General features: G+C 39.5%; 2 protein-coding genes and 1 long non-coding RNA gene across 6 annotated transcripts in view; 1 reads left to right on the forward strand and 2 right to left on the reverse strand.

Moving 5' to 3' along the window:
- Positions 1 to 394: 394 nt before the first annotated feature.
- LOC126927226 (A disintegrin and metalloproteinase with thrombospondin motifs 3-like) lies at positions 395 to 4,173 on the reverse strand. Its single transcript, XM_050743507.1, has 4 exons — positions 4,127 to 4,173; positions 3,566 to 3,658; positions 2,697 to 2,932; positions 395 to 957 (listed from the first exon to the last, which is right to left on the reverse strand). The coding sequence occupies exons 2-4, from the start codon at positions 3,641 to 3,643 to the stop codon at positions 876 to 878; spliced, it is 396 nt and encodes a 131-aa protein (XP_050599464.1). The 5' UTR covers positions 3,644 to 3,658; positions 4,127 to 4,173; the 3' UTR covers positions 395 to 875.
- Positions 4,174 to 13,062, reverse strand: part of LOC126927217 (uncharacterized) — a 43,225-nt gene continuing 34,336 nt past the window's right edge. The window contains exons 1-3 of one of the 4 annotated variants that reach the window (XR_007715288.1): positions 5,186 to 5,578; positions 4,900 to 5,112; positions 4,174 to 4,244 (exon numbers count right to left, since the gene is read on the reverse strand). Coding sequence is in view for 3 of the 4 variants with exons in the window: in XM_050743496.1 (XP_050599453.1) it covers positions 5,036 to 5,112; positions 5,186 to 5,428; positions 9,163 to 9,301 (459 nt within the window). In the remaining variant the exon portion in view is untranslated. Of the gene's footprint in view, positions 4,245 to 4,899; positions 5,113 to 5,185; positions 5,579 to 9,162; positions 9,362 to 13,062 lie in introns of those variants that run through there. The other 3 variants (XM_050743496.1, XM_050743495.1, XM_050743494.1) reach the window with 3 other exon arrangements.
- Positions 9,883 to 13,062, forward strand: part of LOC126927262 (uncharacterized) — a 38,138-nt gene continuing 34,958 nt past the window's right edge. Inside the window, exon 1 of the long non-coding RNA XR_007715335.1 lies at positions 9,883 to 9,983. This is a non-coding gene — a long non-coding RNA (uncharacterized LOC126927262). The remainder of the gene's footprint in view (positions 9,984 to 13,062) is intronic.

Consider the following 13,062-nt stretch of genomic DNA (forward strand, 5'->3'; position numbering starts at 1 on the left):
GAAAACTCCACATTTGGTCTTTTTAGCTTTCTCAAGCGCTGAAGCCATCGACAGCACATAGACAAAAGAATAGCAGGGAGGCAGACCATAAACTGTAGACAGGCGACGTTGGCTTCGGGGTTCTCAGTCATAAAGTAACACTGCTAGCGTGCGGATCTGGACCAGCTCAAATTGTATTCCTGTATTTCATTATTAAGTCAAATATATACTTTGTATCTTACACTTTATCCACGCGTTTTTCTCTCTTTATATACTGAATAACCTCAACAATTTTAGCCGCTCTATCTCCGCTAGTTTGCAGACTAAGAAGAACCGAGTTTAAAGTTGACGAACTTCTATACGATCGTGCGAAGTTAAGATTTGAAAGAACCAAATATTCGTTGCTCTCCAGGTATACAATTTTCATCGTATTATTTATTATTTTATTCTTTGTAACTTATAATTATTTACACATCATATCGTTCTTTATAACAATGTACGCATACGTGGATTCATCAATTACTTTTTTTTCTTCTTTTTTAGGTGGAGTTAGAACAATTATTAATTAGGCGAGAATTAACAGTTAAAATTACGGACGAATCGAGTCGCTATGGTTTTCATTCCTTGTTCGTCAGGAGCCTCGCTAAGGAAGCACGTCTTCGTCGGTGAAGCTTATAGCATGGTCGCGAAGAAGCTTATTTTTCAATTGGAATCATAAATTATTAAGCAATAACATAGAAATTTGCTTCATCCCGCGCTCAATCGCCAGGGACGTGTCGTAAACTAGGTATCTCCGCAGGGTAATTTGGAATTATATTACAGCGGTACAAGTTGCCGAACTTCCTCACCCGCACAGATATCGTGATCTTCTCGGAAAACTAACATCTCGTGTTAGTTCAAGTAGCGTCCCATCTTTGCCAGTAGAAGGCGCGCCAAGAGCACGTGAAAGGTTGGTCATGACACTCGCGGCATTCACACCTCGAACACAGAAAAAGATACTTGTTAACGTTCAAGCGGTTCAGATATTGTTCAATTTTCGCGCGACACAAACGTTGTTCAAACTTGGAACGCTACAGGCATTTTTCAACTCTGTTACGAGGAAACTTATACATATTCATTGAAGACATACGAAAGAATACGCGCTGTATTCGTTATCATGCGTTTTTTTTTATTAGAGTTCAGACTTTTATGGATCGTCATTATTGGAACAGCAAGCGTTCAGTTCTGTTCTTCCCTACGTACTCATAATCTTGGCTGATAACCGCCATTCGCTATATACATCGTTGCTATCGACGTCAAAGGATTAACACAGTCAAATACACAATCCATACAATCCGATTTGATTGATTTTAGATCTTGCATCAAACAGATCTCTATATAAACAGATAATTTCTGATTCTAAACATTTGTATCGCTTCTTCTTCCGCTTTGAAATCCTCTACAAACGCCTTTTATAGTCGTTCAACTTTTCAGCTCACAGAAAAGAACATTACGCGTATTCCTAGCAATCGCCCAAAGACTCGAACGTGTGCTTCGATAAAGCTCGCTTAACTTTCATCGACACATCGATAACTTTGCGTTCCAAGATGTTATTACGCCCTAGAATCCCTAACATAATTTTGTAACCAGAATTTCTGTGCAAAACAATTCCATCGCTTTGTCACGCTTAACGGCTCAATCATCGAAACATGTATCATAACGCACGAATTATGATAAAAAAGAAACTGTCTTTCGAATAAAAGCAATCCGTTTGCCAGGTGCGCTTAAGGATGTACAGGACGTCGACGGAGCAAGTGTACGAAATACAGCCGCTGGAGGGTAACAGTTCCGCTCAACGTTACACTCAACAGCCGAAACAACGATTCTCTGAAATGCCTACTCCGTCGGTTTCGCCGACGTCTTCTCTCCGAAAGCGCGTCTCGGAACTGCCAAGAGCCGCGAGTGCATCCGTTTCCGGTGCTGCGGGCATTGTCTGCTCTAATACGGATCTGATATCGATCCTAAGCTCGTTAGCGTCTTCCGCGACGGAAATCAACCGATGCGGCGAGGAAGCGCCGAGTTCCCGGGACGATAGCAAATCAAACTGGCCCGGAAAAACGACCGAACAGAAAGGAAGACGATCGAAGAGCTTCCGTTCCAATAGCTTCGACGTGTCGACATTGCACGGAGCTAAAAGTAAGCTTAGCGGATCCTCGAAAGCCGCTATTTCGACCTTTATGGCACCGTCGAATTGGTTCACGAAGAGACACCAACCGATGTCGAAGAAGCCGGAAGATTTAGTAACGGCCAGTTTAAGTCTCAAGTTCGATAAATCGAAGGTAGTGAAGGCGGTGAAGGAAACGTTGGGTAAAAAGTCCCCTAATAGCGAGGTCAAACACAAAGTCGTATGGGACAACACTAGTGGAACCAAAGTGGACGCTCAGCTAAGTTGTATTGCTCGTTACGATATCGTTTCTTGTTTAAGAGCCATCGTAGGTGAAAGGAGGAATGCAAGAACGCACATAATACGCAAAAATCTATGGCAGATTCAAAGTACAGTACTCGTTGTGATATTCGGTAAAGATAATAAGTTCTCCTATGGAGATTTCATTTTTCAAATTATTCTCGTACAGGTACGTGTTTGCATAAATAAATAACACACGGTCTCTGCGTAAATACCCAGGCCAGTTATAAATATTTCAGTTTGCCAACGATATCTCAACATGTGGGACACTCACATGTGTGCTACTTCGTGAGCGATGATAAAGGCGCTGGTCAAGCCTTCGTCTCGATTTAACGCGCACGATCTCGCGGGATCGCATACTCCTGACACAGGTGCGTAACCGGAAGGACCTCCTATATCTAACCGCGTCAACCATACAGCAACATCGAGATTTACGCCCTTCGAGGACAGCATCTTTCTGTTCCATTTGTTCACGTTCTCGAGAGATCGTCTGGCATCGCCACGGCGGACCTACGACAACGTTTAATATTTTCTTAATAAAAGCTAGCTAATATTACGAATATATTATATTTATTATTACATCATGCATTATATACTATATATAAATATTCGTCAATGATAATAAATATATGTGCAAGTAATCGTGTTGTTGATTGTAATCAAATGTAACTTGTAACGCTATTAGTATTTTAATCTTCCTGAAAAATGTTGAAATGTTGATTCGACAGCAGAGAAGAATAGCAGAAAAAGAAAAGTAAAAGGAATCGCAAGTGTCGTATATCAATGATATTATCATAGGTCTATAACATTAAATTAAGATTCCTAAGAGATGAAAAAGGTTTAATAGTCGATTATACAGATATTTCGGATACACGATAAATGCGAGGTTTGTCAATGATCCGTGAAAATTGTTTGTTTGGAAATTTGTTTCCAAGGGATCGTTCACGGTTGTCCAATTTAACAAAATGGAACTCGTTGCATTTTATCGATCTAAAACGTCATGCGCAGATATTTTGACCTATATAATTTATATACCATACACTGTACAGATAAGTAGAAAATAAAATAATTGACACTCGCATAGGCGTATCTCAGATAGTTACTACTTTAGTTAAATGATTTAATTTAATGGAAATCGCTTACCATAACGTCTCGTTTTTCCGCGTATAAAATCATTCGTACGATCACTAGAATCATGTTGGATTCGAGCGATGGGTCCATGTAAATTGCACTGACCTAGGATTAAAATACGTACGAAAATGTAACAGGCGTTAAAACAGTATTACAGCCTTACAAATAAATTATTATTCAAAACTCTCGTAAATACATCGTATCTTATATAATTTTCCTAAAAAATTAATTTTATTCGTTATATTTATCTTAGGAAATGTACGTTATTAATCTCAACAGCATTGGAAAACCAATTACCGAATGGCTGAAATTAATCGATTACAAAATTCCATTACGGATAAATTATTCGCTGAACTTTTTAAAAGATACGTGCAAGCTTTGAACAGTGTAAACAGAAAATACAGAGCTTCCGTCCGAATATACGATCGAGATGTTTGAAAGCAAGTAGCGTACCTTGAAAATACAGAGATACGCATAACTCTGCCCTATGTTTCCCGGTTGCTTGCGTACATATGTAGGAGGAGGTATTCTATATCTAAGTATAATAACAGAATTTCGTTTGGTATTACTTACGATGTTTAAAAGAGCCAAGATATATTGCTGTACTCGAATTCCATGAAAACGGAGTAATCAGCAGCTATTCCAAGCTCTAGCCATCGTGGCGGCGAATCCTTAGCAGCTGGTCTTTTCTCTATGAAATGACTTATCTTAGAAATCGACTTATCTTCCACGAAATTAGAAAGTCTACTCGACTCGACTTGATAGCTTAAACGCATGATTATTAAAAGCATAAATTAATATCTACGAGCAAGTATTCGTGGAATAATTATTATGATATAAATAATTATTTCAAAAGTATAATTTCAAAAATATCAATTCGGTATCACCGTGAATTTCATCCTGCAAATTTCTTTAAAATTCTTGACAAATTTTGGTAAACGTATTCCTCCAGCAAATTTTTCTATTTTTCTATTTTTTTACATTAAATTAGGCAAGATAGATAAAGATTCGTGCAATGGACAATATACATATGTGTAATAGACAGGGAATAATAAAATAAATTAAAAACAGCGAAATATAGATGAACGTGTAGAAGATCAAGCGAGAGTGGAACGCAATAGGGAGAATAATTGTAAACCGAGTTCCTTTTAAGGCTGAAGATAAGCTATTCTTATATTACATGCTGTTATTATTACTTTTGTACACGATAGATTGGAATATCAGTACAATTTCTTTCTTTCAGTAATATTCGATGATTCGTTAATTTATTAACCGCTATATTGTACGTGGTAAGTAGAAAAGCAACGATTGTACAAGAATGGCATTTGGAAAAATATTTGACTTACTTGATAATCTGTTCCTTTGCCATTTAGGACCAGAGAAGTATCCAATTTCCTCGGGATTTGTTATTTTATATAGGTTGGGGTTGATAATCAATCTCGGATCCACTCGGATTGGTTATCACACCTTTTATTTTCTCTCTTATACAAAACACCAAATCACACAGCAAACGTCTAAACTCTCCCAATGCGTCTTAGCAATTAAGGCGTGGTCGACTCCTATGGCAAAAGAGCGTCGTTAGGAGTCGTACCAACATAACCCTAGTAACCTTTTAGTAACTAGCGGTCATACCAACTGAGCATTTCTCAACAGGATTTACGTCGATCGATAATTCTTCCACTATTGTATCGTTGTATTCTGTGGAGACATCGTCTTTTTCATCGTACAGAATCAATTTCTCAGCTTCTGGGTATTCCACGTCGAAGACGTCACCGGAAAGATTATAAAATCCCTGAACATCGTGGCTTAAGGAATCGCGTTTGCTTCGTTTCGACTTTCTCTTACTTTCTTCAACTTCAAATTTATTCGATTTCCCTGTAACCGAATTATCAACGTTTTACCACGTTTGCCTGTCTTATCTTCGCTATTCTCGTTACGGATAAAATGAAAAAATAGTTGCAAAATTTCTGAAATTGTAAATACGACCAGACTGGAACGTATCAACGACATATACGGTGTCACAAAATTGTGACAAGTCAATATTCCAGTTGTTAGTTTGTTGAAATTACGCCACCGCTGATTAAACGTATCACGCTTTAATAGAAAATTCAATTTCCCAGCGGGGAAAATGGAATTTTGCGCTAATTAAAGTATTGCGCTTTTGTACAAAATTCCATTGTTTTCTGTTGCCCGCGAAAATGCAATTTTACGACGGACATTTCAGACAAATTTCCATTAGACGGCTTTCCATCCGTAAAAAAGAATGCTATCTATAAAAGTGTCAATGGAAATTGATCAAAGTAACGTCAAACAAACCCGTTTAAACAGCGAGGTAAGTAGACCAATTGCTTTTAACAAAACCTGTATCGTTGCTCTTAACCGTTTCACTTTTAAATATCAATCGGCGCTGTTCCTCATTAAAATTTCGATTTAAATCGAACGAGAAATACAGCGTAACACTTGGAATTTTCTATCGTTTCTCAACCATACTTCGAACATTTACGTCGCATTCTTCGATTCATAGGATCGCGATGTTGGATTCTTCGATTTCGATACAAAAACGTTTCACAGCTTTCGACGCGGGAAATTTAATTAAGAGAACAAATAATTTGTTTATAAACTGCCAATTACGTGCCTTGAATTTCCGATATATGCAATAAATTTCATTGCTACTTGACCTAAGTGGGTCATAAAGTTGCAACCGTGTAAACCGTGCCACGTAATTTTATTGCATTCAATTTTCCACGTTTCCAACAATTTATCAAATTAGAATTTATCCGCGCATCGTACGAAATTTTTCATAAAAATTGATTAATAATAGTAGATATATAGCTCCTCGTATTCGTAAAACAGATTTTTAATCTGTAAACAACGAGTCGTGGTAATTACGATACGATCGATTTTCAACTTAGCAAAATTTGTTTCCATTTAACATTCACATCCAGATTGTATTTCCTTTGTAATAAATTAATTATATAATTAAATAAATTTATTATTCGAACCGATATTCAGATACAGTTCGAGTATACTTGATAAATTTTCAGACTCGATTCTCCAAATCGAAAATGAGAACGTTTTATCCTATACTTTTTCTTCATTTTTCCACAAGGATTCGCGTTGTTCTCGCTTTCAGACGTTGTTCCGTTGCATCCTGTATATACGGGGTGTGCCAAATTTAAACCGCCAAATTGTAAGGAGTTGATTTACAGACAAGAAGAAGAAGAAGAAGAAGGAAGAATTTTATATAATGTTCGTCAACGGACGTTTCTTTACAGAATTACAAACGAGTATCGTTCGTACGAAACAGGTAACGACGCGTTTTCCATCGCAGCGTGCAAAAGTTCGCTGTATTATCGTGTCAGCGCAGTTGCATGCTTTTTATCATGCGACAACAAGCCCGTGTCGTTAATAGCTACAATAATGATACAATGAAAAATTATTATCTGGTATGTTTGATTGGTCGTTGGAGAACGTTGTCCGTGTGCTCGGATAGAAGCCTGACATCGATCAACGATGGGAGTAATACGATCTCGTACACACAGTTGCTAACAATTCGATCGAGTAGCAAAAACCGCGTGTTTTTACTCGTTGCGCTAGTTGTTCACGCGAACTCGCATCTCCAGAATAAACCTTCCGTTTTACAGTTGCGAAACCATAAATACAGAAAAGAAAACGCAGTTCTTGAAACTCTGACGAAACGCTGATAATACGGTCAATTGTCGCGTGCTGTGAAATGGAAAATTCGTCGTTACTTGTTTCATACGTACGATACTTGTTTGTAACTGTGGAAAAACGCGTTTATTGCCCAGCTTCGTACGACATGTTTTTCGGTAAATATTTACAAAGCGGACAATCTCGCCATATTCAACGGCTTTGAAATATGTTTGCCAAGGCTAATATTCCGAACAACTTTTTCCTGTAATACTCTTTACCGTCGCTCTGCTTTCCGCGATATTCGCAGCAATTTCTGTCTCGACGACAGCGATGATTTCGTAGTTTCGCTTTTCTCGATATCACTGCTAAAGCTTTTCCTACCTCGAATAACGACGCAAAGCTTCGTATGAATCGTATCTATCCTGTTACTTGATACGCGAATTTAATTCGCGGTAGCCTCAGTGATGTTTCTTTCCTGTGCGAGTTGAAAATGATTATCAGAAATGCATATATATATATGTCGGCTGGACGATAGGATTGGGGGTGGAGGTGTTCGATGAATCTTCGTTGATATTGGCCATCGATGCGGTGTAACAATGGTAGAGTTTATTGGCACAAGTGAGTGGTATTACAGCGTTGGTAATTAATCACAATGTTAGATACTCGCGGCGCTATGACAATGGCCTCGCGTCCGGTAACGAATCCGCGGTCAACGGGATGTCGAACGTGTATATTTCGTGGAAGTCTAAGTTATATTCAGGTCGCCACAGAACAAGCACTACGTACCGGAGAATTACTTGTATCGTCGTTCAAATCGTACGAAAGTGTGTCTCTCCATCACGGTGACGCTGTCGAGGAAAACTATGATGGGTGTGACTAAGGGCACGAGATCATCGGATTCGTGGAGAAAAGTCTTCATTCGGAAAGTGAGGGAAATTGGAGTTACTGTTAATTGGTCAATTTCCATGTTGATGGTTGGGGAAGGGTGCTGGCCGCCCTTTGTTTGTCGGTTTGAAGGACTTTCGTTAAATAGATCTTAAGATTTATAGCGGGTCCTCGGGCTAGCCGAACATGTACTGTGGAGACACATCAACATCTGGTAATCGTCTTACTCGAAGCATAGTCTGCGTGTGGCGAGCCACGGGACAGAAACCATTGAGACATTTACCATCGCACCCTGTCCCAAGCATTTCTTTCAAGGAGAGTTATAGAGTTACTTCCTGCCTTGGTTAAACAAAACGTTCATCCCCTTGACCGCGACTACGTTCGGCGACTGGTTGTCGCCTCGAGCCCGAGCTCACTATCATAAATCTCGAATAAGTACAGTCGGATCGAATGACAACGGTTTTCTTAATACGGCTATGGTGAAATCTAAATTACAGTACTAGGTGTCTTCCCAAAATTCCGAGGAGAAGGCTCCGGTGCTCTTTCATCTCCGACATATATATATATAAATGTACGGACATCAACGTCCGAGACGTTCGTCCATGCCAAACGGTAACGCGTACAGGAAACATTTGTTCAAAATGACTTTGACTTTAGCTATATTTTCAAATTGGAATTAGCTAATGGTCGTTCGCTTTGTAAATGATTATTTCTTTTTATTCTTTTTGCCTGCAGATTAAGCCCTCCCTGTTTGACGGTTTAAATTTATTAAATTAAATTTATTAAACCGAATATATATATATATATATATATATATATATATATATATATTCGTTTGTACTACGATTACTCTCATACTCTATGTATGGTATTATAATATCGACGCTATCAGTTCTTACAGTATCACGATCAGAGTCAATTTTAGAATAGAAGAAGCAATTAACGGCGGATCGCAAAGTAAGAAGCTTATAACATAATTGGCAAGGAAGTCGGTAAATCGATCAACCAATCACCTACATCCAACCGTCTAACGAAAGATGAAAAGCCATCGCGATAACGATCCTTCTCACCTGCAGGATTTTCCGGATTCACAGACACGAAGCTCGAATTATTCCTGATCGACCACCACTTTTCGTTTTTCGGCTGAAACATCACATGCTGGCCATTCGTCAGCGGCTGAACGAAGAACGATCTCTGCCCGATCAACATCAAGGCGTACACTTCTTCTTCGCATATCGTCACGACGACGAAGGAACTCGCGTCTCCTTCCAAGCTACCTTGTCGAAGATCGCAGTTCGCCTTGGCGTTACGTCGCTCGGACTTGGTTTTACCCTGACGCACCCAATTCACGGTGAAATTCGACGACAGTATCAATCGATCGTTGGCCATGGTCCTTAAGGTCCAGTTGCTGATCTCGAGGAACACCGGCTCTTAGTGGAGATACTCGCGCCAAGTTTCTCGGTCTTCGTGGGTCGATCTTCTGTTCCGCGCGCTCTCATTCGGGATCACTCGAGGGTAAACGATCTCGTACTCCTGCAAGCTTTGCAGAAAGTCGCTCATTCGCGACTTAGTAGCGATCGTGCCGAGCAGCCACGTGGCGAGGAGAAAACTGGGAAGTTTCGATCGCGTCATGTCTCGCGCGCTTTGATCGAAATTTCAATAGGATTTTCTGGCTACCCAAAACTTGCCAGGCATGCTCGTTCACTCGCAGACGTAGTTATCGCGATGAAAGCAGCTAATTCGCAGACCCGATATTCTCATTTCATTTCGCCGGTTCGTAACGCTTTCGAAACGCCGTGTCATATAGACGCGGATGCGACGATACTCTCGCGTTCTAACATTTTCAATGTCTCGCGCTTTATCACGTAGCTCGCGCGGAAGTAATACGAAGGTGAATCGTTGGTTTTAATACACAGGGTGTTGTTTAATCGATCGAAATAATGGAAAAGGGAACGATTCTACGGTACACCAGAGATGAAATGAAATCATAGAATGCAGTGGTTTTGTAGGTAGTGTTTTATCGAAAAGATTAACCGTGAATATTTGCTCGACCTATTTATACCAAATTGATACAGAATCTTAAATTACAGACGAATCTTTCTCAATTTCCTTCGATCATCCTCTCTAGGCGTACGAAACTGCCTCGTTGAATTCGAACGTTTCTCGATTTCCTTCGACGTCTTTCAATTTCTTCTTTTTTCAATCGCCGTTCGCCTTCTCAAAGCTGTCTTCGAACAGAATTCTTAGAACGACTTCCAATTCCTTTCGATTCGTCCAATCGTTTAGCTTTACGAAACTGTTTCGCTAAACTCCTTTTTCCACTGTACTTGCGTATCGTAACAAACTCGTCGGCGGTAACTCGCGTCGATTAACGATTCACCACTAGTAAAGTAACCGGGAATGCAGCAAACTAGTAGTCGGTAGAACGAAGCGGAACGTAAGTGGAGCGAGCGATAAGAGCGATCGCGACAATCGCACGCCACGCCGTGCGATTCCCACGCGAACGAATCATTAAATTCGAGCCAAAGATTCTCACTAACTCGAAGATTCGCGCCAGTATTTTCCACGCGCGCGTCACACAAATTCGAACGACTTTCGCGAAAAGGACGGAAGGATAAGACGATCGATCAGATCTCGGGTCGATCGCGATACCCCCGGACAGAAGGTTTCGACGATAAAGTGGAGTAAACGCGATGAACGAGCTTCGTGCTACGACTGGCAGCCACATAGACGGATGAACGCAGCTGCAAACGCACGCGAGTGCAGCGGCGAACTGTGCGTAAGAGTAAGCGCGAACGCGAGACTGAAAAAAGCACCAGCGCTTACCGCCCACTGAAGTTCTAGTAATGGCAGCTTTATGTGCAATCACCGAGAAACGAGGATGCTGGCGAACGCATTGTTCGACCCCGACCGAGACGATTTAACAAGGGCCGAGGATTTCATCTTGAACGACCTTGCTCTTGTCACGACCGGCATACTTCAAATCCGATGGACCGATGATGGAGATAGAGATGTGGCGGCCTTGGCGACAATGTATATCGCCGAAGTGCCTAATGAGTCATCTGTATCCTAACGGTCCTTCCACCGAATGTCCTAGAAGTGTGACAACGGTCACGTACGCCTACAGGGTAGTGGGGATATTGAGGGATGACAAACAAAGAAGAAGACAAACCTGCCCCCAGGTCACCATTAACAACGCAATAATCCCAAGCAAGGACTCCGTAAGATACCTGGGCATGACCCTGGACAGGAGACTAACTTGGAAAAAACATATCTCCGAAAAAACAAAGCAACTAAAGGAAAAACTAAGAAAATTCTATTGGCTCACGGGCCGACGCTCCAAACTAAACATACAAAACAAAATAACCCTCTACGAGGCCGTAATAAAACCTGTCTGGACCTACGGAATCCAACTATGGGGAACAGCAAGTAACTCCAACATTGAAATACTCCAACGCTTCCAATCGAAAACGCTAAGATCTCTATTAAATGCACCCTGGTATGTTACCAACGAAACAATCCACCGTGACCTCAAGATACCTACAGTCAAAGATGAAATACACAAGTCCAGAAGCAGATATAACACAAGAGTCAACAACCACCACAACCCACTAGTCACCCAACTACTGGACACGACGGACCAGATCGGCAGACTAAAAAGAAAATACCCTCTAGATTAAATCCTTAGTTTCTACCAGAACCAACAATATAAAACTATTATAATCCATGTCATTGTATCACGCCAAACTAGGTTACTGAAAATTCTCAACGAGAATTGATTGTAAATATTCTAATAAATAAAAATAAAAAAAAAATGATACATGTTTCGATGATTGAGCCGTTAAGCGTGACAAAGCGATGGAATTGTTTTGCACAGAAATTCTGGTTCTAAAATTATGTTAGGGATTCTAGGGCGTAATAACATCTTGGAACGCAAAGTTATCGACGTGTCGATGAAAGTTAAGCGAGCTTTATCGAAGCACACGTTCGAGTCTTTGGGCGATTGCTAGGAATACGCGTAATGTTTTTTTCTGTGAGCTGAAAAGTTGAACGACTATAAATGGCGTTTGTAGAGGATTTCAAAGCGGAAGAAGAGGCAGATTATTTAATACATAATATCTTCCTTTATAATATATCTAACATCCTAATAATTAGATGAACGTAATACAAATGTTTAGAATCAGAAATTATCTTTTTATATAGAGATCTGTTTGATGCAAGATCTAAAATCAATCAAATCGGATTGTATGGATTGTGTATTTGACTGTGTTAATCCTTTGACGTCGATACCAACGATGTATATAGCGAATGGCGGTTATCAGCCAAGATTATGAGCACGTACGCAAATAGACTAGAATATTTTGCAAGAATGAAATGTCTTGGTATGGTACGCTTATTCTATCTATCCAAGTCAAAATAAGTATAAAAATCGGGTGGCAATCAACATATTAAAAAAAAAAAAAAAAAAAAAAAAGAAAAAGAAAAGGAGAAACAGATGCTTCTGATTGTTTAGTGCATTTTCATAAAATCTTCTAAATGTTTAATTCTCATAGAATAAAAGGGAGAGCATACGTTTGAATCTCAGCAGATTTTATTAATTCTTTGAAACCATAAATACAATATGAGTATTACATCAACTTTAGTTCATACATGTAACAACATATTATTCTGCATGTAGCAGTTACATATAATGAAACATTTACTTATCCAATAAATCCATATTCTCTACTAAACGTTCGTTTATTAATAAAACTGCCATAATCGTCCACGCATTGTTCGCTTCCTTAATTATTTTTCAAAGTATAACGATAATCAATGATGCAACAGAAATATCACGTAACATCCCAACAATCTTACATGAGATTTTAGCTGTTTTTACTATACAAATTAAGTCATTATTAAAATAAGTCATTATAATAATATATATATATGTCGGAGATGAAAGAATACCGGAACGTTCCCTTTGGAAC

This window comes from Bombus affinis, unplaced genomic scaffold (assembly GCF_024516045.1).
Source record: "Bombus affinis isolate iyBomAffi1 unplaced genomic scaffold, iyBomAffi1.2 ctg00000080.1, whole genome shotgun sequence".
Taxonomy (NCBI): Eukaryota; Metazoa; Arthropoda; class Insecta; order Hymenoptera; family Apidae; genus Bombus; species Bombus affinis.